The 27406-nt window shown below is 42.4% G+C and overlaps 2 protein-coding genes and 2 non-coding genes across 4 annotated transcripts; 1 reads left to right on the top strand and 3 right to left on the bottom strand.

Moving 5' to 3' along the window:
- The first annotated feature begins 2218 nt into the window (after positions 1-2218).
- Positions 2219-2325, top strand: LOC112086319. The gene has a single exon (XR_002899441.1). It is a non-coding gene; the product is annotated as a small nucleolar RNA R71 (small nucleolar RNA).
- Positions 2326-8553: 6228 nt separating this feature from the next.
- Positions 8554-8660, bottom strand: LOC112086265. Its single transcript, XR_002899387.1, has one exon. It is a non-coding gene; the product is annotated as a small nucleolar RNA R71 (small nucleolar RNA).
- Positions 8661-24194: 15534 nt separating this feature from the next.
- LOC112086233 lies at positions 24195-25019 on the bottom strand. Its single transcript, XM_024155145.1, has one exon. The coding sequence runs from the start codon at positions 25017-25019 to the stop codon at positions 24195-24197; it is 825 nt and encodes a 274-aa protein (XP_024010913.1).
- Positions 25020-25377: 358 nt separating this feature from the next.
- Positions 25378-26541, bottom strand: LOC112086234. Its single transcript, XM_024155146.1, has one exon. It carries the CDS (start codon positions 26539-26541, stop codon positions 25378-25380), a length of 1164 nt encoding a protein of 387 aa, XP_024010914.1.
- Between the last annotated feature and the right edge of the window lie 865 nt (positions 26542-27406).

Consider the following 27406-nt stretch of genomic DNA (forward strand, 5'->3'; position numbering starts at 1 on the left):
ACCGTGGCAAACCACCCAGTATCCATCAAAGCCGGGTGTTTGTCCTGGGCTGACCCGGTCCATTAGCACTTAGTATATATAGCTTTTTGGAAAAAAAACCCTAAACATCTTATCTTCTATCTTAGTTTTCTCTCTAATTTTCTTTCCTTTTTAGTGAAAAAACGTTTTTGATTAAGAGATATCTTGCTGATTTAATCATCTTAAGGTTGTTTCTTGTCATTGCATCATCTCATCTTTGCCTCTAATCATGATTAACATTACCTCTTGCAAAGGAAATGGCGTGTTCTTCATGATTAGTGAGTAGTCATCTTTTAAGCTTCTAGGTGTGTAGATTAGGGTGCTTTGATGCTTGATTTATGATGTTTAGGTTCTAGATTCTCATTTCCTTTCCTTAGTTAGCTGCTCTTAAAGCTAGATCCTTGAGAATCACTTGGGTCTAGATCATAGGCATTTCATGCACCAAAAGTGTTTGATGAAATGCCTGAAAGAGCTAACTTAAGGGTTTATGCCTTTTTCATCATGAGAGTGATAGTTAAATGCAAGAATGACATATTAGAACTGTTTCTTAATGCTCATTGATTCATATTTCACAAATAATGATTTTGTTTGAAAATGGATTAGTGTAGAGGTTAATGCCTTCATGAGAGGATTAATCTAGATTAGAGTTCTAAGTTAATTGGAATTTGAGATCATGTGATGTTTGCTTTATCTTTCTGTATAAGATTCAGTCTTTCTTTGCTCTTATTTTGATGCACAAAGAGGCTGTCTGGTCATTTTAGACTTGGAACCTTATGCTTGTTGATTGTTTATTCATCTAATGGGAATTAGTCTTGAATTGGTAATTAACAAAGGGATTTTTGTCATGAGAATGAATTAATCTGATTTGGAAGTCTAGACTAAGGAATTGCAAGTGTTGCATTATGTTCTTAGAATCATGAATCAATATCTAGAGGTTTATCTTTCTCTTTATTTGAATTTGAGTGTTTGTTTACTTTCTCTTGCTTGTTTAATTCTTAATTACTGCTTGTTCTTGTTTGCTTTATGTTTTTAGATCACCTTGTTACCAACTTATCTGCTTATTAGACTTGAATTAAGATAGCTCCTCATAGTTCTAGTGTCTAGAATCTCTCCATTTGGATTGATACCTCAAGTGCTACAATGACATGAGTAGTTGAGGAATTGATCAAGGATTGAAAAATTCCTACTATCACTCAGCAACTTGATCATCTGTTAAGGCTGCCTCCCCCTCAGTTTGATCATTGTCCTCAATGATCACATTGTTGTTGTCAATACCAGGTAACTCCTTTCCACTCCTCAGTGTAATAGCCTTAGCATATTCTTTGGGGTTGGGTTCTGGTTTTCCAGGTAGGTGACCTTGGTTCCTTGAGATTGAGGCCTGGTTCTGCTTCGGTTCCTTGATGTCCTGCTGCATGGCTGCATTCTGGCTTGCAAAGATCTGTTGACCCTGAAGTAGTTGTTCCAGAATACCAACCATATCTGTCCCCATCTGTGGCTGCTGAACCTGTGGTGGTTGAAACTGTTGTTGAACCGGCGCCTGCTGTTGGAACTGTGGAGGACCAAACCCTGGTGGTGCCTTTTGCTGCTGTGAACGGAAACTAGGGCCTTGAAATGGTTGCTGTTGCTGACCAAAACCCTGATTCTGAGCAAACTGATTCTTAGGTTGAAAAGACCCTTGAAAGTTGTTCTTGGGAACAAAGTTCTGTGGAGCTTGAGAATTGGGATAGACCTGGTCTTGTGGGTTAGCTAAATTGGTGTTCCTGTAAGAAAGGTTTGGATTGGCATTACCATACTGATATCTCTGGAACCTCTGATTCCCAATGTAGTTAAGCTCCTCCTGAGTGAGACCTTCTTCACTTATGTTCTCAAAGATTTGAGAATCTCAAAGATTTGAGAAGGTTCCTCATACTCTCCAACAAAATGCATTGGCTTCTGAGTGGTGAATTTCAATTTTTCCAATTCACTTCTCAACTCCTTAACTTCCCTAGTGAGCCTCTGTTGTGAGCTTGAACCTTCAGATCTATTTGATCTGTCATAGTCTTCACCATAAGTATCATTGCTCATTGCTAAGTTCTCCACTAGCTCTAAAGCAGCATGTATCTCCTTTCCCAGAAAGTTCCCATTGGAAGCAGTATCTAGCTTGTTTCTAATCTTGGGAATAGCTCCTCTATATAGTGTGCTGAGAAGGGAAGCCTCACTAAACCCATGGTGTGGGCATTGGTTTGTGTAGCTGCGGAATCTCTCATATGCTTCACCAAAACTCTGATTGCTGTGCTGAGTGAAGCTAGAGATTTGGTTCCTCAGTTTTGCAGTTCTTGAGGTGGAGAAGAACTTAGATACGAAAGCTTGCTTGCATTGCTCCCGGGTTTAAATGGAGCCTCTTGGAAGATTCTTTTCCCATTGGTGAGCTTTGTCACCAAGACTGAATGGAAATAGTCTTAGCTTGAAGCTGTCTTCTGAAACTCCATTAATCTTGTTCAGGTCACATACTTTATCAAATTGATCCAAGTGTTCCAAGGGATCTTCCATTCCTAATCCATGGAACTTTGAGTTCTGGACCATATTCAACAAGGATGCCTTCACTTCAAAGTTGTTGTTTTGCACAGGTGGTGCCTGAATTCCAGCTCCATACTGATGAGCATTGGCCCTGTCATTCTCTCCAACATAGACTTGTGGTTGCTCTTATCTTCTTTGCTGGTGTTGGAAGGGCTGGGGTTGGTGGTGCACCTGTTGTCTTTGCTGTACATTGGCCTGATGCCTCTGTTGATGAGCTAGAGCTTGTCCCTGGTGGACATAAGCTTGTTGGTGATGCACCTGTTCCTGATGAACATTACCCTGATTTAACCCTTGACCAACTCCATTACCAGCTCCATTACCCTGAGCCTGTTGCTCCTGAACCGGTTGTTCTATGTCCACCACGTGCTCTCTTTGTCCTGCCATATCAGCCTGATAAATCTGTCTGCCACGTCTGTCCCTTCTCCTCCTTGGTACCAAAAGATTGATGTTGTCGTTGAGAGGGAAAGGTGGACCCCAGCGTCTTGATCTAGACCTGGTGTTCATACACCTGAAATCACAAACAGAACTTGAAAGTAATCAGTAAAAACAAGAAAATAAGCACTTGATCTCAAGACCAGATCAGAGCTTAATGCTAAACAATCCACAATTTGGCAACGGCGCCAATTGATAACTAAGAGTTTTCAAGGCTCTTTGTAGAGGTTATCAATCCCCTGTCTTGTAGTACAAGGGGTTTATCAATCCATATGTGGTATTAGACACTAAACTATGTGATCAAATTCTTAATTCAAGCAAACAAGAGTGGTTTTGATTAACTAATGACAACTACAAACTTAAAAACAGGATTATAGACTAAATATGAACTAAACAATGACAAGTTATATGAATATGATATGATGGAGGCATGAGATTCTAGACATGATAGTTGGTTAGGGTGCTTTGGTGCTAAACTAGGAATGCTAATGACAATGATGAGACATGATTCAAAGGATTAAGAACTCTAATCTAGGTTAATCCTCTCATGAAGGTATTAACCCCTATACTAATCCATTTTCAAACCAAATCATCATTTGTGAAATATGAATCAGCATGCATTAATAAACAGTTTTAAATGATCATTCAAGCAAATAACAATACATCATCATGCAGCAAATGCTTAAACCTCTAATACAGCTCTTTCAGGAATTTCATCAAACACTTTTGCTGCATGAAATTCCCAGAATCTAGATCTCAAGTGATACGCAAGGATCTAGCATAGGGAACAGCTGTTTAAAGAGATGAATCAATGAATCTAGCCCTAAGCACTCCAAATCTAACACTTTAGCACCCTAACCTACATATCTAGAACCTCATTAAGGTGACTACTCACTAATCATACTAATCTCTCTTAAACCTTTGCAAGTTGAGAAGATTGGCATAATAAATGATGAGAAATGGAGAAGGAGATGATAGATTCAGAAGAAAACAGCTTTAAACACAAAGATCTCTTAAAACTCTCTTGATTAAACACTCAAAAATCAATATTTCTCTTCTTAGTGGAGTCTTTTCACAAAAGAGGCAAGAGACAAAGGGGAATAAAGCTTCGTTTTTTTGGGAAAAAACCCTAAAAGCCCGGAACAAACCGGGTCCTGACCCGGATTTAGTGGATAGAGTGGAAAGTGTGCGAGTTGGTCCAGTGCATGCCCAAGTCGCACAACCAAGGAGAGGAGCTTGAACGAGATAAAACCTTGTAGATTCAGCCGCATGCCCATCCAGGAGTGAATTGCGAGTCTTTGTGCGGCTAAGTCTTCTCTGATCCTTAACTCGCACGACCATGTAGCAGGGGTCTTCAGGAATGTGTGTGGGTTGGTCTCCATTACTCCCAGGTTGCAGGCTCAAGTCGGTGTAGATTGCGAGTGATCGTGCGGCTTAGTTCCAAGCGCGGCCAACTCGCATGCCTAAGTCGCACGATTGTGGACTTAGCATTTTCCTTGCTCGGGAGCCTCAGACCTCATCCAGTGATAGCTTACCCGAACTTCTCAACTCGCAGCATCAACTTCCAGGCATTCATCTTCAGGCTGCGAGTTAACCAGGTCGCAAGACTATCTCGCAGCATTCAGAGCAGCTTGGACCACGTCGAATTCCGGGAGGCGTAACTTCCACGATATTGGTCCGAATTGTGTGATTCCGGTTTCAGAAGACAGAAGACTCATATATCTTGTATTTTGGTGAAGAAAGCTTCGGCGTTTGGGAATTGGAAGGCTTCCTGGAGGGCTCGTCTTCGCAGTGCATTGACACGATCAGAAAGAGGCTTCTAGACGTGTCTCCATTCCGGAAACGTTATCTTCTTGCTCACAGCTCCGAATTGAATGATCGCAAACGTTCTGGAAAGAGGACTCAAATATCTCGGATTCTGATGAAGGCCCCGAAAACTGAATCGGTCTGGAAGTGCACCGTCCTTCGCATTCTTCGGAGCTCATCGGGTTGGTTCTAAACGGCAGCGAGACAGGAGTTCCTTCCGACGAGCTTAACTCTCTGTTCGCGTGTCTGAATTCTATGATTCCACTTGCTCGGGAACCGTGATCCAATCCTCTCCAACTTTGATGAAGCACCCGACAGCTGAATCGGACCGGAAGGTTCCCCGGACAGGCGAGTTCGGAAACGTGTCTGCACCCGGAGATTTTGGCCGAGAAATTCATTAGCCGGTACGCGTTTTGGCCGAGGAATCCTTCCGCGGTACGTGAGAATGGCCGAGAAAACCTTCCTGCGGTACGTGAGAATGGCCGAGAACCTCCAAAAACCCATTTTCACCATCTTTCAAGCCCTGGTTGCCATTTCTCTTCCTGGATCCATCTCTCCAACTCCAAATAGCTCCAAATACACCTGATAAACACTCAAAACATGCAAAGACTCATTGGGACCTAATGTAACTTCTAAGTTCTAAAACAAACCTTAAGGACCTGAAATGCATGAAATAAAACATGATTTGGAATGAAATATGCAACCTAAATGATGCAAATTATGAACATATCAGTGGAATGGACCACCCTCATTGCATTGATCCATGGAATTCCCATAATCACATTGTAGGTTGCTGGGTGATTGGTGACGCAGAATTTGACGATCCTAGTGACTCCACCAGCTACTTCGTCAAAGTTGGAGAAGATTGGATCATGGTTCCAGAGCAGGTGGAATCATAGGATTTGGAGGCGTGAGCAGAGAGTTAAGCTCGACGGAAGGAACGCCTGTCTCGCTGCCGTGTTGGACCGACCCGGTAAGCTCCTAAGAATGCAAAGGACGGTGCATTTCCAGACCGATTCAGTTTACAGGGCGTTCATCAGAATCCGAGATATTTGAGTCCTCTTTCTAGAACGTCTGAGATCATTCAATTCGGAACTATGAGCAAGAAGATAACGTTTCCGGAATGGACACATGTCTAGAAACCTCTTTCTAATCGAGTCAATGCACTGCGAAGATGAGCCATCCAGGAATCCTTCCACTTCCCAAGCACCGAAGGTTCCTTCACCAAAGTTGAAGATGTCTGAGTTTTCTATCCACTGAAACTGGAATCACACCATTCGGACCAGTACCCTGGAAGCTACCCTCTCATGAATGTGAAGTGGTCCGAGCAGCCCTGAATGTTGCGAGATTGATAACCCTCATTAAGGCCTTGAAATTATGCTAAGGGAAAGATGGCACGGTGGAAGGTCACGGTCCACATCTGACCGTGGCATTTGGTTGCATTTCTTTGGGGTTTGACACGGACTCCACATCACGGTCTACACTTGACCGTGTCAAGATAGACTTAGTCGCGGCATGATCTTACTTACATTCGGGAATTGCCACGAGGTAATTCCACGGTCTACACTTCACCGTGGCAAGACAACACTTGTGATCCTTCAGACATTCAGGATTTGACACGGCCACACGCCACGGCTTGAGACTTGGCCGTGGCAACTTTATGCAATCCTTTGGCGTTTGACACGGCCACGCAGCACGACCTTGAACCTGACCGTGGCAACTTTATGCAATCCTTCGGCATTTGACACGGCCATGCATCACGGCCAGAGGGAGCCCGTTGCCCCATGATTCATCCAAGAACAAGAGACACAGGACTTGACACGGTCACTTGCCACGACTTGACCAAAACCTGCTAGACCGTGGCAACCTTCTTCTTTACCCACCAAAGCTGGGTCAGTACCCGGTTTGTTCCGAGCTGACCCGGTTCGTCCAAGACTACTATAAATACATTTTAGTCCTAATTTGGAGAGAACTTAAGCTTATCTTTAGTCTCCTTTTCCTTTTTGGTGAAAGAACCACTTGAGAATACCTTGTTTTGAGTTTAATATCGATCTGAAGAGTGTTTTCCATCTTGTTCTATCATTTCTCATCATCAAATCACACTTCTAATCATAATTAACAACACATCTTGCAAAGGATCTAGTGTTGATCATGATTAGTGAGTAATCTCCATATTAAGGTCTTAGATATGTAGATTAGGGTGCTTAAGTGGTAGATTAGTGAGCTTACGGGTTAGATCATGCATATTCCATTCTCTACAACCTGTTCTTAATGCTAGATCCATACAAATCATATGTGGTCTAGATTCTGGACATTTCATGCACCAAAAGTGTTTGATGAAATGTCTGAACCAAGGTTGTTAGAGGTTTAAGTGTTATTCATCATGGGAATGATTGTCTATAAGCTTAAATGACAGATTAAACTGATTCTTAATGCTTGTTGATTCATGTTTCACTAATGATGATTGGGTTAGAAACTGTTTTGGCATAGGAGTTGATACCTTCATGAGAGGATTAACTTAATTAATGATGTTTAAGTTGAATGGTTTGATTGATCATATGGTTCATTGGCTCACTAGTTTATCACTGAAGGCACCCTAGTCCACTATCATGTCTAAGACCTTTCTCATCATCATACATACATTCTCATCTCATTTAGCTCATTTACTTGCTTATTTAAGTTGATCATTAGCTTTAATCCTTGTTTTTCCATTCTTAGTTGTCATTAATCATCAAATCTTCACTCATTTGGCTTGAATTAAGAATTGATACTGTATCTTAGTGGCTACACATGATGGATTGATACCCTTTGTACTGCAAAGTGACAAAAGGGATTGATAACCCCTCATCTAGAGCCTTGAAAGCTCTAAGTTATCAAATGGCGCTGTTGCCAAAGTGTGATAGCTTTGAGATTGTGTCATTTCTTGAGATCAAGCATTTTCTTTTGTGTTTTTTAATTTCTTTCAAGTTCTGTTTGTGATTTCAGGTGCATGAACACCAGGTCCAGATCAAGAAGCTGTGGTCCACCTTTTCCCTTAAACGACAACATAATCTTTTGGTACCAAGGAGGAGAAGGGACAGGCGTGGCAGACAGATTGATCAGGCTGATATGGAAGACCGAAGAGAGCATGTGGTGGACATACAACAACCGGTTCAGGAGCAACAGGCTCAGGGTAATGGAGCTGGTAATGGAGTTGGTCAAGGGTTACATCATGGTAATGTTCATCAGGAACAAGTGCATCAACAGCAAGCTTATGTCCACCAGGGACAAGCTCCAGCTCATCAACAGAGGCATCAGGCCAATGTACAGCAAAGACAACAGGTGCACCACCAACATCAGCCCTTCCAACACCAGCAAAGGAGATATGAGCAGCCACAAGTCTATGTTGGAGAGAATGGCAGGGCCAATGCTCATCAGTATGGAGCTGGAATTCAGGCACCACCTGTGCAAAACAACAACTTTGAAGTAAAGGCATCCTTGTTGAATATTGTCCAGAACTCAAAGTTCCATGGATTAGCAATGGAAGATCCCTTGGAACACTTGGATCAATTCAATAAAGTGTGTGACCTGACAAAGATAAATGGAGTTTCTGAAGACAGTTTCAAGTTAAGATTATTCCCCTTCAGTCTTGGTGACAAAGCTCACCAATGGGAGAACAATCTTCCAAGAGGCTCCATTCAAACCTGGGAGCAATGCAAGCAGGCCTTTCTATCTAAGTTCTTCTCCACCTCCAGAACTGCAAAACTGAGAAACCAAATCTCTAGCTTCACTCAGCAGAGCAATGAGAATTTTGGTGAAGCATATGAGAGATTCAGGAGCTACACCAACCAATGCCCACACCATGGGTTTAGTGAGGCTTCTCTTCTCAGCACACTTTATAGAGGAGCTCTTCCCAAGATTAGAAACCAGCTGGATACTGCTTCCAATGGGAACTTTCTAGGAAAGGAGATTCATGCTGCTTTAGAGCTAGTTGAGAACTTAGCAATGAGCAATGACACTTATGGTGAAGACTATGACAGATCAAATAGATCTGAAGGTTCAAGCTCAGAACAGAGGCTCATTAGAGAAGTTAAGGAGTTGAGAAATGAATTGGACAAGTTGAAATTCACCACTCAAAAGCCAATGCACTTTGTAGGAGAGTATGAGGAACCTTCTCAAATCTTTGAGAACATTAGTGAAGAAGGTCTACCCCAGGAAGAGCTTAACTACATTGGGAATCAGAGGTTCCAAAGATATCAATATGGCAATGCCAATCAGAACCTCTCTTACAGGAATCCCAATGTAGCTAACCCACAAGACCAGGTCTATCCCAATTCTCAAGCTCCACAGAACTTTGTTCCCAAGAACAACTTTCAAGGGTCATTTCAACCCAAGAATCAGTTTGCTCAGAATCAGGGTTTTGGTCAGCAACAGTAACCATTTCAGGGTACAGGTTTCAGTTCACAACAGCAAAAGGCACCACCAGGGTTTGGCCCACCACAGTTCCAACAGCAGGCGCCGGTTCAACAACAGTTTCAGCCACCACCGGTTCAGCAGCGGCCACAGATGGGATCGGATATGGTTGGGATTCTGCAACAACTGCTTCAGGGTCAACAGATATTTGCAAGCCAGAATGCAGCCATGCAGCAAGAAATCAAAGAATTGAAGCAAAACCAGGCCTCAAGCTCAAGGAACCAAGGCCACCTACCTGGAAAACCAGAACCCAACCCCAAAGAATATGCTAAAGCCATTACACTGAGGAGTGGAAAGGAGCTACCTGGTATTGAGAACAACAATGTGATCATTGAGGATAATGATGAAACTAAGGGGGAGGCAGCTTTAAAAGATGATCAAGTTGCTGAGAAACCAAGGACAGAAAAGGGTAAAGAGGTAGAAAGGGAACCTGAACCAGAGAAGACATATGTGCCACCACCTCCATACCAACCCAAGCTCCTATTTCCAGGGAGATTTAAGAAGCAACTTGTGGACAAGGCAAGAGCTGTATTTGAGAAGGCACTCAATGAGACACCACTCACTATGCCTCTCATTGATGCATTTCTAATGATGCCAAAGATGTATAAGTTTTTGAAGGATGCCATTCTGAACAAGACAAAAAAGCTTCAAGGCATGGTGGTACTAAGTCATGAATCCAGTGCTATCATTCAGAAGAAGTCCATACCAAGAAAGTTGACTGATCCAGGGAGTTTCACACTCCCTTGTGCCATTGGACCTCTTCTATTTTCTGGATGTCTTTGTGATCTGGGAGCATCAGTCAGTTTGATGCCATTCTCCATAGCAAAGTAGCTGGGCTTTAGAGTCTTCAAACCTACAAGGATCTCTCTTATCCTTGCAGACAGATCAGTTAGACTACCTGTTGGAATGTTGGAAGATCTGCCTGTCAAGATAGGTGGTTTTGAGGTTCCAACTGATTTTGTTGTGCTGGAAATGGATGAGGAACCAGTTGATCCTCTTATCTTGGGCAGGCCATTCTTGGCAACTGCAGGAGCAATTATTGACGTGAAAGGTGGGATAATAGAGCTTCAACTTGGGTCTGAGAAGCTCAAGTTTGATGTGAATGAGATGATGAAGAAACCCACCATTGAAGGTCAATGCTTCTATGTGGAGACAATGGATCAGTTGGCTGATGAGTTGCTTGAGGAACTGAACACTGAGGATCCTCTTCAAGCTGCTCTAACTCAAGAACAAGGAGACAATGGGCTCTTAGCAGAAGAAAGTGAGGGTTATAAGCTGTATTTGGACAATGCTAGAGAGCTGGGTCCTGAGACAAATTTTTTGGAACTGGAACAAAGTGGCTCTGAGGTCTTGGCTATCAAAGGAGCAGACATGAGCCAATGCAGCTTGGACAAGGATTGGAATGAGGCTGATGCACCCCGTGTTGAGCTCAAGCCTCTACCGACAGGGCTCAGGTATGCATTCTTGGGCTTAAACTCTACATATCCAGTAATCATCAATGATAGCTTATTAGAGCATCAAGAGAGTGCATTGCTTAGTGAGATAAGAAAGTTCAGGAGAGCCATAGGATATTCTTTGGCTGATATTAGAGGGATCTCTCCTGGCATTTGCACCCACAGGATACACCTAGAGGACAAATCTATGTCCTCTATTGAGCATCAACGACGTCTTAACCCCAACCTTAAGGAGGTGGTTAAGAAGGAGATACTCAATCTCTGACTCAAGATGGGTGTCTCCTGTTCATGTTGTGCCCAAGAAGGGTGGGATCACAGTGGTTAAAAACGAGAAGGATGAGCTGATAGCTACTAGGACTGTAACAGGACACAGAATGTGTATAGATTATAGAAAGCTCAATGCAGCCTCTAGAAAGGATCATTTTCCTTTGCCTTTCATTGATCAGATGTTAGAGAGGCTTGCAAACCACCCCTTCTTTTGTTTCCTCGATGGGTACTCTGGATTCTTTCAAATCCCAATAGATCCAAGAGATCAAGAGAAAACAACATTCACTTGCCCTTATGGCACATTGCATACAGGCGAATGCCTTTTGGTCTCTGTAATGCCCCTGCCACATTTCAACGTTGCATGATGCATATATTCTCTGACATAATTGAAGAGAAGGTGGAGGTGTTCATGGATGATTTTTGTGTCTATGGCTCCTACTTCTTGGACTGTCTCTCTAATTTGTCACAGGTCTTGGAGAGATGTGAGCAGCATAACTTGGTGTTGAACAGGGAGAAATGCCACTTCATGGTGCAGGAAGGAATTGTAGTTGGGCATAAGATATCTGAGAAGGGCATAGAGGTTGACAGAGCAAAGGTGGAAGTGATGGTGAATCTGCAAACTCCCACTTCAGTCAAAGGGATAAGGAGTTTCCTTGGGCATGCAGGGTTTTACAGAAGATTTATCAAAGACTTCTCAAGAATAGCCAGGCCTTTGACAAGGCTGTTGTGTAAAGAAGTTGATTTTATCTTTGATGCTGAGTGTGAAGCGGCCTTCAAGATGATCAAGGATGCATTAGTCAGTGCACCAATTGTCCAAGCCCCAGACTGGTCTCTTCCTTTTGAGGTTATGACAGATGCATCTGATTTTGCAGTTGGAGCTGTACTTGGCCAGAGGAAAGATAAGAAGCTTTATGTCATCTACTATCCCAGTAGAACACTTGACTCTGCCCAAGAGAAGTATGCTACCACTGAGAAGGAAATGTTGGCAATAGTCTTTGCCTTTGATAAATTCAGAAGCTACCTGGTGGGATCAAAAGTCATTGTATATACTGATCATGCCGCCCTCAGGTATCTGATGACCATGAAAGATGCTAAGCCAAGACGATTGAGATGGGTTCTTCTACTTCAGGAGTTTGATATGGAAGTACAGGACAAAAAGGGTATAGAGAATGGAGCTGCAGACCATCTCTCTAGGTTGAGAATAGACTCTGAAGTCCCTCTTAATGACAGTCTTCCTGAGGAATCAGTATATACTAGTTGCTGTGGACTATGTGTCCAAGTGGGTTGAGGCCATTGCTTCCCCTACCAATGATTCCAAGGTAGTAGTGAAGTTGTTCAAGAGCATTATCTTCCCAAGATTTGGAGTACCCAGGGTTGTCATTTCTGATGGAGGATCTCATTTTGTGAACAAGACTTTGGAAGGATAGCTGAGAAAGCATGGAGTGAAACACAAGGTAGCTACTCCTTATCATCCCCAAACTAGTGGCCAGGTTAGAGTGTCTAATAGACAGATGAAGGCCATTCTGGAGAGGACTGTTAGCTCAAGCAGAAAAGATTGGAGCAAAAGGCTAGATGATGCATTGTGGGCCTATAGAACTGCCTTTAAAACTCCAATTGGGACATCACCTTTCAATCTGCTATATGGGAAGAGCTGCCACCTTCCTGTTGAGCTGGAGAACAAGGCTTTGTGGACTGTGAAGTTGCTAAACTTTGATATCAAGACAGCTCAAGAGAAAAGGCTCATGCAACTCCATGAACTTGAAGAAATCAGGCTTGGGGCTTTTGAGAGCTCCAAGATTTATAAAGAAAAGACCAAGGCTCTGCATGATCAAAAGATTCTGAAAAGGGAGTTCAAGGATGGTTATCTGGTGTTGCTGTTCAACTCTAGGCTTAAGTTGTTTCCTGGAAAACTTAAGTCGAGATGGTTTTGTCCCTTTAAGGATCTTGAGGTCAGGCCATATGGGCTGTTGTGTTAGAAGGCAAGAATGGTCAAGAGTTTGTGGTAAATGGCCAAAGAATCAAGCACTATCTGGTCTCACAAAGGAAGGAGGAAGCTACATCAGTTCCCCTTCTTGATCCACCACCAGCCTGTTAAACAGGTTTCAAAAGTCAAACTTAGAGGCTTTAAACAAAGTGCTCTTGGGAGACACCCCAAGCTTATCTTTTGTAAATATGCTTTTAATCTTTTGATCTCTTTCCTTTTTTTATGTTTTAGGATGTTTTGATGGGTTTGTTTAGTGTCTACAGGTTACAGATTTGAGTTTGAACCCTTGGAAAGTGAATGCAAGATGAAAAGGAATGAGGGAGTGGGCAAAACCTTATGCTCGGTTTTGAGCATGGTCACCGGCCACGGTCAGATAACAAGGCGTGGCAAGCTTTTTAGCTAAGCTTTTTAGCTAAGCACGGTCCTAGGCGTGGCCGTGGCAAAAGAAGCAACCATTCGGGGTTTGCCACGGTTAAGGGACACGGGACTGCAGCCGGCTTTGGCAAAGCAAAGAGGAATGAACAAAGGCTCGGCGTGTTGACACAATCAAGAGACACGAAGAGAAGACACGGCCATGGCAAGGAAAAAGAGGAATGGACCAAGGTTCGGTGCTTGCCACGGTGTGTTTTCCACGGGGAGAAGACTTGACCGTGGCACATGTTGGAAAAGAATCGATCATTTGGGATTTGCCACGGTTAGATGACACGGAAAGCTCCAGGCTGCGGCAGAAAAAGCACAAACCCTCGGCGTTTGACACGGTCAACGAAGGCACGGCAAAAATTTTGAAAAATCTTGACCGTACGGACGTTGACCGGTCAAAGACGCGCCCTTTACAGCTGTTCCCCACCTGGTCTTCTTCCTTACACGAGTTTGCCTCATTCTCTCCATTTCTTGAACTTTAAACACTCATATCTCTCTCGTTCTTGAACCAAATTGAGGAATTCCAACTGCATTGAACTCGTAATCCTGTCTAGTTTCTTGGTGCACATTCGTTTTTCACTCGAAACTTAAAGTTTCCAAGGTATTTTAGTCTGTTAAAACTCACCTTTTCCATGTCTTAATGAACTGTTCATGAACAAGAAACACATGGAATCGATTTTAATAGGCCTCTTGATACCTTGGAATCATTTTGTGAATGTTGTGCAAGTAGAATGGATAGGAAATGCATGGATCTTGCTTGTGAATGACCTCTTCTTGGAATTTTTGGGAAATTTCTTTAACATTCATCAAATATTTCGATTTTTTTTTAGAAATTGTGTCTCAAGCTGAACTCTTTGTGTGCATTGCTTCTTGCCATTGCTTTGAGTTTATTGAGTTTTTAACCAGCTTAAGACACATTCTCTTCTACTGAAATCGATCTGTACCACCCCTGAACTTGGTGAATTTTTGGAAAACTTTTGTTGTTCTCTTGTTTAGGTGCTCATAGCTGTTTGAGAAAATGCAAGATGGGAGGAACAAAAACCGGGGCTCACAAAGTGCTTTGCCAAATGTTCTTTACCAAGTACAATGATGGTGTGGTGCATCTAGCTGACATGGAGATACTGGGTATGGGTCTGCATCCTCTCATCAGTCATTTGAGAATTTCATCTCCCACACTACATCCCTTCTGGTGGTGTATTCTTGGCACGCCATATGCTGATATACAAAGACATTGCTTGGAGTGAGGGTAAAAGGCAGAAGCTCACTAAGTTGCACAATGGATGGTTAGTGACAAAGATTCTGAAAGCAAGAGGTTTAGTCTTTGATGATGTTGAGGTCAAGCCTGAGTTGATTGATGAAGCTACCCTCACCAAGGTTGGGTTTTTAACAGAAAGCAATGGTGAAAACTTCTTGTACAGCTTCAAGCTTTTACAAAATGAGAAGGTCCAAGTTCTGTTACCACACCCAGCCATCACCACTCTCACAGAAAGGCACAATGTCTCCTTTATTGTTCTAAAGGATCAGCTCTACAACCCAGCCATTAACCCTCCAATTCGCAAATGCAAGAGGACTGCAGGTTCCAAGGGTAAAGAACCAGTTGAAGAACAGAGCACAACTAGAACCACCGGTTGTCAGAATGAGGAGCCAAGAGATCTTGAAAGAAGGATGGGAGCAGGCCGGTATCACTTTGATCCTTATGTTTAGGGTCAACCTGATTATCACACAAGGAAGCGGTATTCCAGAGTTAACAGCCTTCAGAAATGGTGCAAATGGCAAGACAAAACGGTCCACAAGCTAGTTAACTGTGTTAGGCAACTAAAGAAGAAGGTGAAGAAACTCATATCTCCAGCCGCCTCACCCAAACAAGATACAAGAGAAGAGGTGGGAGAAAGCTCAGCCGCTCATGACCTTGTGTTCCCACCAGGAAAAGAAGACTGGGTCAACCCGGCCTAGATACTCAACTCCATCATGTTCCACCTCCAACCCATCCCACTACCTGGGATCAGACCTCAGCGATTGAGGTAAACACTCCAAACTCTGTACATATGCATGTAGATCTTCTTTTACTCTTTGCATTTTACTTGTTTGCTTTGCTTTAACTCCTTTCTCATGCTTTTATAACACAAAGGAACTATGTTATTTAAGTGTGGGGGAGGAGTTTCATCTTTTACTAATCATGTTTTCTCTGTTCTTATTTTACACTTTGAGTCTTGAGTCACATTCTTGCATGCATTCATGTAGTTTCATCTAAGTGCATATAAAAAAAAAAACAAAAAAATTGAAAAAAAAAAACCCTGAAAAATTTTCACAAAAAATGATCATGTAGTTGCATTCTCATTTTTAGGATTGAGTCTAGTTGCATATTCATGTACGCTGCATCAATGCAAGGGAGTAATGATAGGTTTTTCCTTGAGAGAATATCACTTTAAGAATTCGGTTCACTGCCCTAGTTTCTAGTTCTTTGCTGCATGTAAACAAGAATGAAATCAAGATTGATCTATGCTTTGAACTTGATGAGTGAATCAAGCTTTGATTAGTCCAGCCTTATCTAAGGGAGAATCTTAATTTTACAATCTAATTATCATTGCTTGTGCATGTCATTGTGAACTCATGGGTACCCTTAAAATATTTGAGCTCTCTTATCCCTTTTACCACTCTTTGCTAGCTCAAATAGCTGTTCTCTCACTTTGAGACAGTTCCCTGCCTTTAACCAAACCTTCCTTGAAGCCTGAAACACTATAGTGAGAGATGTGAGGCCTTTTTCTGAATAAATTTGACAGAAAGTGTTGGGTTTAGGGCGACAAGAGTAGAGTCTCATGTAGATCTAGCTCAGCATCATGAGTCTAGAGTAGGCTAGGAATAGTTCTTTAGAAACACTGAGTGGAAAAGAGGAAGTTTGAGATGAAAACCAGGGGTTGGAAAAGAAAAGAAAGAGGTTTGGGGTCTGCTGTGTAAAGAAAGAAAAGCTCTTGTGTTTTGAAAAAGAAAGTCTAGCCTTTAAGTAAAAAAGAAAAGAAAAGAAGCCAAAAAGGCTCAAGTATTTGAAAAGAAAAGAAAAGAGGCTAGAAAGTGTTGTATGAGAAAGAGCTAAGTGGAATATTCAGACCCCAAAACCTGAGTTTAAAGTTGAAAAGATGAAGCCCTTGGTGAGAAAAAGAATGACAGTGAAGTGAGGAGAGGGTTGATAAGACAATGAATGTCTTGAGAGAGGAGTAGCTAGGATGTGATCTTCATGGGAGTAGAGTTAAGGTGAAAGACCGATTTGGGGCATTCGGTAGATGGGATTCTGCTCTTGTATGCACCAGTTGCCTTCTACCCTTAGCATTCTGTTAAAGTTTATTCCTTCTTGAGTGATCCCTTGAGCTGAATGGAAACCAAAGCATTAAATGAGATCATCTTTGTCTCATGACCCTGTCCCAAGACAAGTAAGTTCACATGATTTGCATAAGCATGATTCACATGAGCTTTAATGAATGTCAAAAGGTTGGAACTATGGCTGTTTGTGAAAAACTTAAGCTTGAGCTTGATTCATTCAATGATAAGTTTGGCTAAAGTTTTGTGAGTAATCTTGTTTGCAATGCATCTTAGAACTAGCAACTAGGACAGTGAGCCTTGAATTCTTTTAGTGATACACTCTCTCATTAAGGAATATGAACTCCCAGTGCATCCAACCTCTTTCTCTCATTTGCTTTTTTTGCTTGAGGACAAGCAAAGGACAAGTGTGGGGGAGTTGATATGTTCATAATTTGCATCATTTAGGTTGTATATTTCATTCCAAATCATATCTTATTTCATGCATTTTAGGTCCTTAGGGTTTGTTTTAGGACTTAGGAGTTGCATTAGGTCCCAATGAGTCTTTGCATGTTTGGAGAGTTTATCAGGTGCATTTGGAGCTATTTGGAGTTAAAAAGGTGGATCCAGGAAGAGGAATGGCGATCAGGATTTGAAAGATGGTGAAAATGGGTTTTTGGAGGTTCTCGGCCATTTACACGTACCTCATGAAGGTTTTTCTCGGCAATTCGCATGTACCGCGGGTGGATTCCTCGGCCAAAACGCGTACCGGCTGGTTAAGTTTCTCGGCCAAAATTCCCAGGTGCAGACACATTTCCGAAATCTCCTGTCCGGAGAACCTTCCGGTCCGATTCAGCTGTCGGGTGCTTCATTGAAGTTGGAGAAGATTGGATCATGGTTCCAGAGCAGGTGGAATCATAGGATTTGGAGGAGTGAGCAGAGAGTTAAGCTTGTCGGAAGGAACGCCTGTCTCGCTGCCGTTTTTGACCGACCCGGTGAGCTCCGAAGAATGCGAAGAACGGTGCACTTCCAGACCGATTCAGTTTACAGGGCCTTCATCAGAATCCGAGATATTTGAGTCCTCTTTCCAGAACGTCTGAGATCATTCAATTCGGAACTATGAGCAAGAAGATAATTTTTTCGGAATGGACACATGTCTAGAAGCCTCTTTCTGATTGTGTCAATGCACTGAGATGATGAGCCCTCCAGGAAACCTTCCACTTCCCAAGCACCGAAGGTTCCTTCACCAAATTTGAAGATGTCAGAGTCTTCTATCCACTGAAACTGGAATCACACCATTCGGACCAGTACCCTGGAAGCTACCCTCTCATGAATGTGAAGTGGTCCGAGGAGCCCTGAATGTTGCGAGATTGATAACCCTCATGAACGCCTTGAAATTATGCTAAGGGAAAGATGGCACGGTGGAAGGTCACGGTCCACATCTGACCGTGGCATTTGATTGCATTTCTTTGGGGTTTGACACGGTCTCCACATCACGGTCTACACTTGACCGTGTCAAGATAGACTTGGCTGCGTCATGATCTTACTTGCATTCGGGAATTGCCACGAGGTAATGCCACGGTCTACACTTGACCGTGGCAAGACAACACTTGTGATCCTTCAGACGTTCGGGATTTGACACGGCCACACGCCACGGCTTGAGACTTGGTCGTGGCAACTTTATGCAATCCTTCGGCGTTTGACACGGCCACGCAGCATGACCTTGAACCTGACCGTGGCAACTTTATGCAATCCTTCGGCATTTGACACGGTCATGCATCACGGCCAGAGGGAGCCCGTGGTACCATGATTCATCCAAGAACAAGAGACACAGGACTTGACACGGTCACTTGCGACGGCTTGACCAAAACCTGCTAGACCGTGGCAAACTTCTTCTTTACCCACCAAAGCTGGGTCAGTACCCGGTTTGTTCCGGGCTGACCCGGTTCGTCCAAGACTACTATAAATACTTTTTAGACCTAATTTGGAGAGAGAATTTAAGCTTATCTTTAGTCTCCTTTTCCTTTTTGGTGAAAGAACCACTTGAGAATACCTTGTTTTGAGTTTAATATCGATTTGAAGAGTGTTTTCCATCTTGTTCTATCATTTCTCATCATCAAATCACACTTCTAATCATGATTAACAACACATCTTGCAAAGGATCTAGTGTGTTGATCATGATTAGTGAGTAGTCTCCATATTAAAATCTTAGATATGTAGATTAGGGTGCTTAAGTGGTAGATTAGTGAGCTTACGGGTTAGATCATGCATATTCCATTCTCTACAACCTGTTCTTAATGCTAGATCCATACAAATCATATGTGGTCTAGATTCTGGACATTTCATGTACCAAAAGTGTTTGATGAAATGTCTGAACCAAGGTTGTTAGAGGTTTAAGTGTTATTCATCATGGGAATGATTGTCTATATGCTTAAATGACAGATTAAACTGATTCCTAATGCTTGTTGATTCATCTTTCACTAATGATGATTGGGTTAGAAACTGATTTGGCATAGGAGTTGATACCTTCATGAGAGGATTAACTTAATTAATGATGTTTAAGTTGAATGGTTTGCTTGATCATATGGTTCATTAGCTCACTAGTTTATCACTGAAGGCACCCTAATCCACTATCATGTCTAAGACCTTTCTCATCATCATACATACATTCTCATCTCATTTAGCTCATTTACTTGCTTGTTTAAGTTGATCATTAGCTTTAATCCTTATTTTTCCATTCTTAGTTGTCATTAATCATCAAAACTTCACTCATTTGGCTTCAATTAAGAACTGATACTGTATCTTAGTGTCTACACATGATAGATTGATATCCTTTGTACTGCATAGTGACAAAAGGGATTGATAACCCCTCATTTAGGGCCTTGAAAGCTCTAAGTTATCACTGTTCGCCGAGGGAACAAAAAATTGGTGGTACCAAGGGGTTCCTTGCGCCGCTACCTTAGGCTCCTGCAGGTGTCGAGAAATCAAAACGTCTACGGACTCCATCCATTAGATCGGAGATTCCGGCTCTCCAAGTCGGGTGTCGTCTCTCGGCCGTCATCGCGTCGAGCCTTTCCATAATCGCCTCGTTTCTTTTGTCCTGCTCGTCGATCTTCTTCATCAACGCAGCCATCATGTTTCGCATCTCCTCTTGGGTTTCAGTTTTCGTCGTCGTCGTGCCTGATGGTGGAGCGTCCTTCTCCGCGCCGTTGTTGTTGTTGTTGTTATCGTCGGTGGTGTTGCTCGCCACGTTCTTCAGATCTTAAAGTCCTGTCGATTTAGGGTAAGAAAATTTCGATGTCCCCACAGACGGCGCCAAATTTTGTGAGCCAAAACTCGCACAACCAAAAAGTTGTTAAGGAAAATTTAAGGGATCCTAAATTTCTAGGGTTTATCGCAAGAACAGTAAATCAAAAAAAGGTTTTTTGCTGAAAAGTGTTTAAGTCTTATTGCTCTCCAGTCGTCAAAAGTTACATAAAGAGCTGCATACATCGGGAGAGATTTTCGGAATATTTCCTATCGCTTTGTGCGGCCACCATCACAGCACTTCGCCTAGGGTTTTTTATGGGCTTACGTCCTTCATGACTTTGGTTCGGCCCATCCAAGAAGAACCAGCTCGGCCCAATTTCGAAGTGGCTCGGCCCATTCTCTCTCTTGCACAGCTCGGCCCACTGAACGTCCTTTCCACGGCTCGGCCTACTTGCCCCTCTTCACGGCTCGGCCCATTTGTAATGTTGAGCACGGCTTGGCCCACCTTTCTCATGTGAGAGCTCGGCCCACATCTGACGAATAACTGATTTCTCTTGCCAACCGGTTTTATCTGATACTTGGTCATTCTCGAGTTGGTTTAACCGCTTGGGGTGGAAACCGACCCCAACAGTGGTTGCTTGTTGCTCCAAGAAGAAGGGAAAACAACTGGCTGTGGTATCTGAAGATGAACAGACTGAGAGTCGCTCAAGCAGCTCAGCTGGAGGTTCCCAAGGCGCCATTGAAGAGGCACCCAAGAGGATTAAGAAAACTGAACCAGACACGCCTGATTATTTGGCCAAGTTTCAGCAGATGGGGATTTAGCAAGGGAGTTTCCCTGATGTGGAAGTTTTGAAGAAGATTGGCATCTATGAGGATGTCAAAACTTTGCTTGGGAACATGGGTATTGAATCCCTCTTGTAACTGAGAGAAGTAGCTTATGAGAAGGAGTCTCAAGATTTCTTGGCCTCTCTTGATGTTGATATGTACATGCCAAGGGATCCAAAAGTGATTCAAGGAAGAGGCCTCAGAACTATACAGTTTCAGGTGAAAAGAAAGGTCTATACGGTGACATTCAGGGAGTTGACTCAGATATTTGGATTCTATGCACCTGAAAAGACACCTCTCTCCAACAAGATCAGTCTTAACAAGGAAGAACTTCAAGCTTTTAGGGATCAACTGCATTTGAGAAGTACACAGCTCGAGCAGCTAAGGCTTCTTGGATAAGAAACCCGGTGCTGAGATATGTTCATAAGATTCTTGCTCACAGCTTATATTTCAAGCTTGATGTTGGGAGAGTTCATCAAGGTGATCTGAACCTCCTTGGTGTGGGACTGATACAGTTGATGCCAACTCATGAGAATGGGAAGCATTATGAAGGATATTCTCACACACCTTGCCTTGCCTCTCAACTAGCAAAATCTTTGATGTTCTACAAGGAGTGCATTTGGGATTCAAAGAAGAAGGATGCAAAGCTTGCCCATGGTTGGGTTGTAACAAATATTTTGAAGGCAAGAGGATACAGGTTTAAGGAAAGTAAGGCAAGGTTTGATCTGATTAATGTAGCACACCTGTGCAAGATTGGCTTCTTTCAAGGAAGAGTTGGCGCCAAGCTGGTTTACAACTTCAAGTACTTCATAGATGAGCCACTCCAAGTTCTCCTGCCCAATCCCTCTCTCACCACAGTCCACGTAAAGTGCAATATTCACTTCTACTTGTTGAAGGAAGATCTCTAGAATGTCCAAACTGATCCACCAATTCTCAAATACAAGAAGGCTTGCAAAGAAGAAGCTTCCAAGGGAAAGAAAGCAGCTGCTGAAGCTGGTGCTGCTGGTGCTGAAGATGATGGTATGCCTCCACCTCAGAAACGGTATGGAGGGAACATATACCACTTTGATGATTACAATTGGGAAGAGCCAGGCACCTCAGGGTTCAGATCTCAGCAAAAGATTGGGGTCCTTCAGCAATGGTGCAAGAATCAGGACAAAACGATACACAAGATTGCTAAGTGTATCAAGGAGATGAAAACGAGAATCAAGAAGCTTGAGAACCCTTGCAAATGAGGATCTTCACCACCAGTTTCACCAAGACACCGAGAAGAGGTTGGAGAGAGGTCCACCACTTGCCCAGAATTGGTACCATATGGCACAGCATGGGTGGACCTTGAAGCCGTTTCTGAGGAGCTAAGCCATCACTCTTGGGAGACACCATCTGGTAACACATCAAACCCCTCATACTCTTTGGGGTCAGACTTCCAAAGCTCCTAGGTAACACTCCACCCCTTGTGCATATGCATGTAGTTCTTTCTTTTTCTCTTTGCATTTTGCCTGTTTTGTTTTGCAGTCCTTTCTCATGCTTTTATAACACAAGGGACTGTGTTATTTAAGTGTGGGGGAGGAGTTTCATCTTTTACTAATCATGTTTTCTCTGTTCTTATTTTCTACTTTGAGTCTTGAGTCACATTCTTGAATGCATTCATGTAGCTGCATCTAAGTGCATATAAAAACCAAAGAAGTCAAAAAATGAAAAACTTTCACAAAAAATTGCTCATGTAGATGCATTTCATATTTTAAGATTGAGTATATAGGTTGCATCTTGCAGGGAGTAATGATAGGTTTTTCCTTAAGAGTACATCACTTTGAGAATTTAGATTAAATATGCTTGTGAAATGACTTATGTGCTTGCAAGTCTTGAAATGATTTGATTCTGAGAAGCAAGTTTAAATTTAACTAACCTCTAACAAGTGAAAATCTTGAAGTTGACTTGAAATTATCTTTTGATGCATTGTTTGAATAAGCTTGTGGATACCAATATACATATTTGAGCTAGAATCCTGTTTTTACCATCCTCTTCCTTAGATCCAATAGCTGAGTCCACATCTGGATCAGTTTTCCTCACCATGAACCCATCCTTCCTTCAAGCCAAATGTTTGTGTGTGATTGAAAGGCCACCTTGGATCAAACTTAGCAGAAAGTGTTAGGTTTAGAGCGACATGGGCAAGTCTCATTGAGTGTTAAGTTCCATCATCAAGGAGCTGAAAGATTTGGCGAGAACTAAGTGTGGGAGAGTTGTTGTTGGTGAGTGGAAAAAGGAGAGATGAGTGGAAAAAGGAGAGATGTGAAAACTAGGGGATAGAAAAGAAAAGAAATCAGTCTTCGAGTTTTGAGTTAAAGAAAGTGAGCTCTAGTGTTTTGAAAAGAAAGAGTCTACCCTCTAAGTGAAAGGAAAAGAAAATAAGCCAGAGAGCTCAAATGTTTTGAAAAGAAAGAAAAAGAGGCTAGAGGTTGCAAAAGAAAAAGAGTTGTGTAAAGTTTGAACTCCAATACTTGAGTGTGAAAATGAAAAGTAAGTCCCCTAGTGATAGACAAGACTTTTTGGTCTTTAGGGCTATCAATCCCCTTGTCAAAATAGAACAGAAAAGGTTGGCAATCCAAGAATGTGGTGATAGACACTAAGCTATGTGATCAGTTTCTCAATTCAAGTAAACAGGTGAGGTTTTGATTGACTAAGACAACTAAGAACTTAAAACAAGATTAATGACAAAGCAAATGATCAAACAAGAACTAAGCAAATGATCAAACAAGAACTAAGCAAATGACAAGTGATGTAAATATGAGATGATGGAAGCATGATATTCTAGACATGATAGTTGGCTTTCGTGCCAAACTAGAAATGCTAATGACAATGATGAAACATGAGTCAAATGATTTAGAACTCTAATCTAGATTAATCCTCTCATGAAGGCATTAACCTCTACAGTAATCCATTTTCAAACCAAATCATCATTTGTGAAATATGAATCAATGAGCATTAAGAAACAGTTCTAAAAGATCATCTAAGCAATTAACAAACATCATCATGGCATTAAATGCAAAGATCTCTAACATAGCTCTTTCAGGCATTTCATAAAACACTTTTGGTGCATGAAATGCCTAAGATCTAGACCACATAACATGTGTATGGATCTAGCCTAGAGATCAGCTATTTAGAGAGATGAAATCATGAATCTAGCCCTAAGCATCCCTAATCTAACACTTTAGCACCCTAACCTATACATCTAGAACCTCATTAAGGTGACTACTCAGTAATCATACTAATCTCTCTTAAACCTTTGCAAGTTTTTTTTTTTTTTTTTGTTGGAAATGAATGTAAAATTATATTCAAGATCAAAAAAGACTTTTTTACAACCCCTTGAGGTGCGACTTGTGTTTAAAGGAGAGAACTAAGTGACAGAAAAACAAATTACAACTTTCGAACATGCAGACTGATCAAACTCGAGTATTGAACCACGTTTGAAGTGCGTCCTCGTATCTTCTATCTCCCATGTTGGGAATAGATTGGATTCGGCATCGAACTAGTTTGTCGATGAGATGCAGAATTCTAGTTGCCGGAAGCGGGTCGTCTCCATGCCGGCGAGAGTTTCGTTCTCTCCAGATGCTATGAACGGTAGCTTGAAGAGAGAAGCGAAACAGGAACAAAGTTATACGATCGAGCCGCGAGTCTGAGAGGAGGCCGAGCACATCGTTCCAGCTTGTAGTGAAACTGCTTTGGAGCAAATTTTTGGTAAGCTTGGTCCATATTTCCCCCGAATAGCAGCAGGAGAAAAACAGATGGTCACGAGATTCCAGGTTAGAATTGCAGAGAGAGCACAAAGTGTTTGCCCCGACATTCCAGCTTTGCATCCGGTCGCCTGTGGATAAACGATTTAAAATGGCTAGCCATGTGAATACCGAGAACTTTGGAGTACAGTGCGTGAACCAGACTCCTGAGTGCCATGGAACTGTAGCTGAAGCTGATCGAATGAGAAGCCAGGTCTGCTTCGAACTAAAAGAGGGTTCGAAAGTTCCCTCTTTGTGCTTCCATAAGAAAATATCCCCTGTTCCTAAGCTGAGTTGCGCAAGTTTGGCTTCCAACACATTTTCAATCTCTGTGAGCAGATCATTTCGGTGGCGTCGATGACGTCTTTGTGATAATGACGCAATAGAAGCGTTAAGAGGAATACCAAGATCTATAGGTCCTCTCACACCTATCAGATCGAAAAATGCGTCCCATACCCGACCAGATATCAAACCAGAAGCTCGTACTTTCCCCATTTCCAATGTAAACCTTACAGAAAGAGCTAGGCAGAGATCTATATTTAAGGATTTTTCGCCACATCCATAATCCTGCACTAGTGTTGTTGCTGATCGACCAGAACATCTCTTTCCGAATAAGATACGTTTGAATCCATTTGACCCAGAGGGATGGATGAGATGAAACTATGCGCCATATTAACTTTAAACAACACACATTGTTTGCCTCTTTCAAAGGCCGAAGACCCAAACCTCCTTCAGATTTAAGCTTACAGACATCCTCCCAAGCAACCTTTGCTCTGCGAGGGTTTAAATCCGGGCCTGACCAAAGAAACGCAGAGCAAAGTTTATCAATTTCTTTAAGACATTCACTTGGAAGTCAAAATCCTGCCATCCAAAAGTTCATGATACTATGTAAAACAGAGCGAATGAGTTGCAGCCATCCTGCAATAGACAATGATCGAACACTCCATGAGCGAATTCGCTTGCGGCATTTCTCAAGTAGAGGCAGATAGTCTTGCTTCCGCATTTGCTTCGTAAGATGTGGCAAACCCAGATATCGCACAGGTAGGTGTCCTGTCTGAAAGTGAAATCTCTCATCAAGTTCGGTCCTCACCAAGTCTGTAACCCCTGCGAGATAAATCGTAGACTTCTCCATACTTATCTTCAGGCCTGAGATCCTCACAAAATCATTAGAAACCTTTACAATACCTTCGACCGATCTCACTTTGCCATCAGAGAGGACCATAATGTCATCAGCAAAACTAAGGTGGGTAAGGCCCAGGTTTTGACATTTCGGGTGATAGCCGATACGCTGAGCACTCGCTTCTGTGTCCAGAAGTTTAGAAAAGAAACCCGCAGCCTCTGCTTTTATTTCATCAGCCGATGTTACCACCATTCCATCTCTTCTTTTGATTTCACGTATTGAGTTTGTGGCCTCCCTAGAAACAACAGCTTTATGAAACGTCTTATTGTTCCCATCACGAATCTGCAACCAATGAACCTTTGATCTCTGCTTTAGAAATTTTTTCTCCAGCTTAGAAATAGAATCCCACCGCCTGTAAGCAGATATTTCCTCTTCCACATTCTGTAAAGAGGGATTTAGAGCATTAACCGACTGCTTCTCACATAAGATCTCGTATGCCTCCTTAGCTTTCTTTGAAAGATTACCCAATATATTCTTTGCCAAAGATCGAATTGAAGGTTTAAGAGCCTTAAGTTTCTTTGCTAACCGGAACATGGAGGAGGTAGAAGAGTAAATAGGTTGAGTGTTACCGCAGAAAGTTTCCATCATCGGTAAAAACTCAGCTAACTCAGTAACAGCATTGATAAACTTGAACGGCTTTTTCCCTTTTTCCTGTTCTGCCTCCAGCCGAACTCTACACTGCAAATGGTCTGAGCATCCACCAGCCTCAAATACACTGTATGGCACCGGAAAAGCCTGATCCCATCTGATATTCTTTAAAACTCGATCAAGTTTCTTCGAAATTAGACCCGCATCCCGTCTGTTACACCATGTAAAAAGCGGTCCATGGTAAGACATATCCTCCAATTGGCAATCATTTACTAAACTCTGAAAATCTCTCATTCTCAAGGAGAGTTTTCGAAATGACAATGCTCCTCCGCCTCAAGAATCTCATTAAAATCACCTAAACAGATCCACTCTTTATTGTTTATGATTGGTGAATTATGGTGATCTCTGATATCACTCCATAGCTCACGACGCTCTTCCGCAAAATTTGAAGCATAGATAAAGGAGCAGAAGAACTCCTTATCCCTTTCCTCAAGCTTGACTGAAACTGTGATCATCTGACCACTTTTAAAAAATAGAGTAAGCCGCACCTTGGGACTCCACATCACCCAGATACGACCAAGGCGACTGAACTCGTAGTTTGTAATAACCGACCAATCTCGATAAATTGATGCAGCCACACGCAACGCCTTTGCCTCCTTTAATTTAGTTTCCAACAAAGCACCAAACTGAAAATCCTGATTCTGAATCCACCTGCGAACAATGGAATGCTTAGAAGTTTTGTTTAAGCCACGCACATTCCACACAAAACCCGACATCTATTATTTGTTGGACTTTGGATTCCTTTTGCCCGCAGTGTTAGATCGCGAGTCTCTAACAGTAGGGGCAGCTTGGTCTACCAAAGGTTTAATGGCTGTTTTTGATGCACGAGGAAGAGGAGGACGAGTTCCAAGCCCCTCTGCTTTATCCTTTTGCTTCAAATTATCAGTCAGACTGACACCAGTTTCCTCGACAGAGTGAGAAACAGGGCCTGATTTATCCTTCGTCTGCAACTCATCTGACAAGACTGCGTCAGTATCCTGATCCTCAGTACCCGCTAATACTAAGAAACGTGATGGAGAAACAGAGACATCTTCCCCTCCTTGTTGATCTGATT

The sequence above is a fragment of the Eutrema salsugineum genome, unplaced genomic scaffold, assembly GCF_000478725.1.
Source record: "Eutrema salsugineum unplaced genomic scaffold, Eutsalg1_0 scaffold_21, whole genome shotgun sequence".
NCBI classification, from domain to species: Eukaryota; Viridiplantae; Streptophyta; class Magnoliopsida; order Brassicales; family Brassicaceae; genus Eutrema; species Eutrema salsugineum.

Excerpts from the sequence above, each read along its gene's own strand:
- LOC112086234 (XM_024155146.1), bottom strand. The coding sequence starts at position 26,541 with ATGTCTTACCATGGACCGCTTTTTACATGGTGTAACAGACGGGATGCG.
- LOC112086233 (XM_024155145.1), bottom strand. The coding sequence starts at position 25,019 with ATGGGGAAAGTACGAGCTTCTGGTTTGATATCTGGTCGGGTATGGGAC.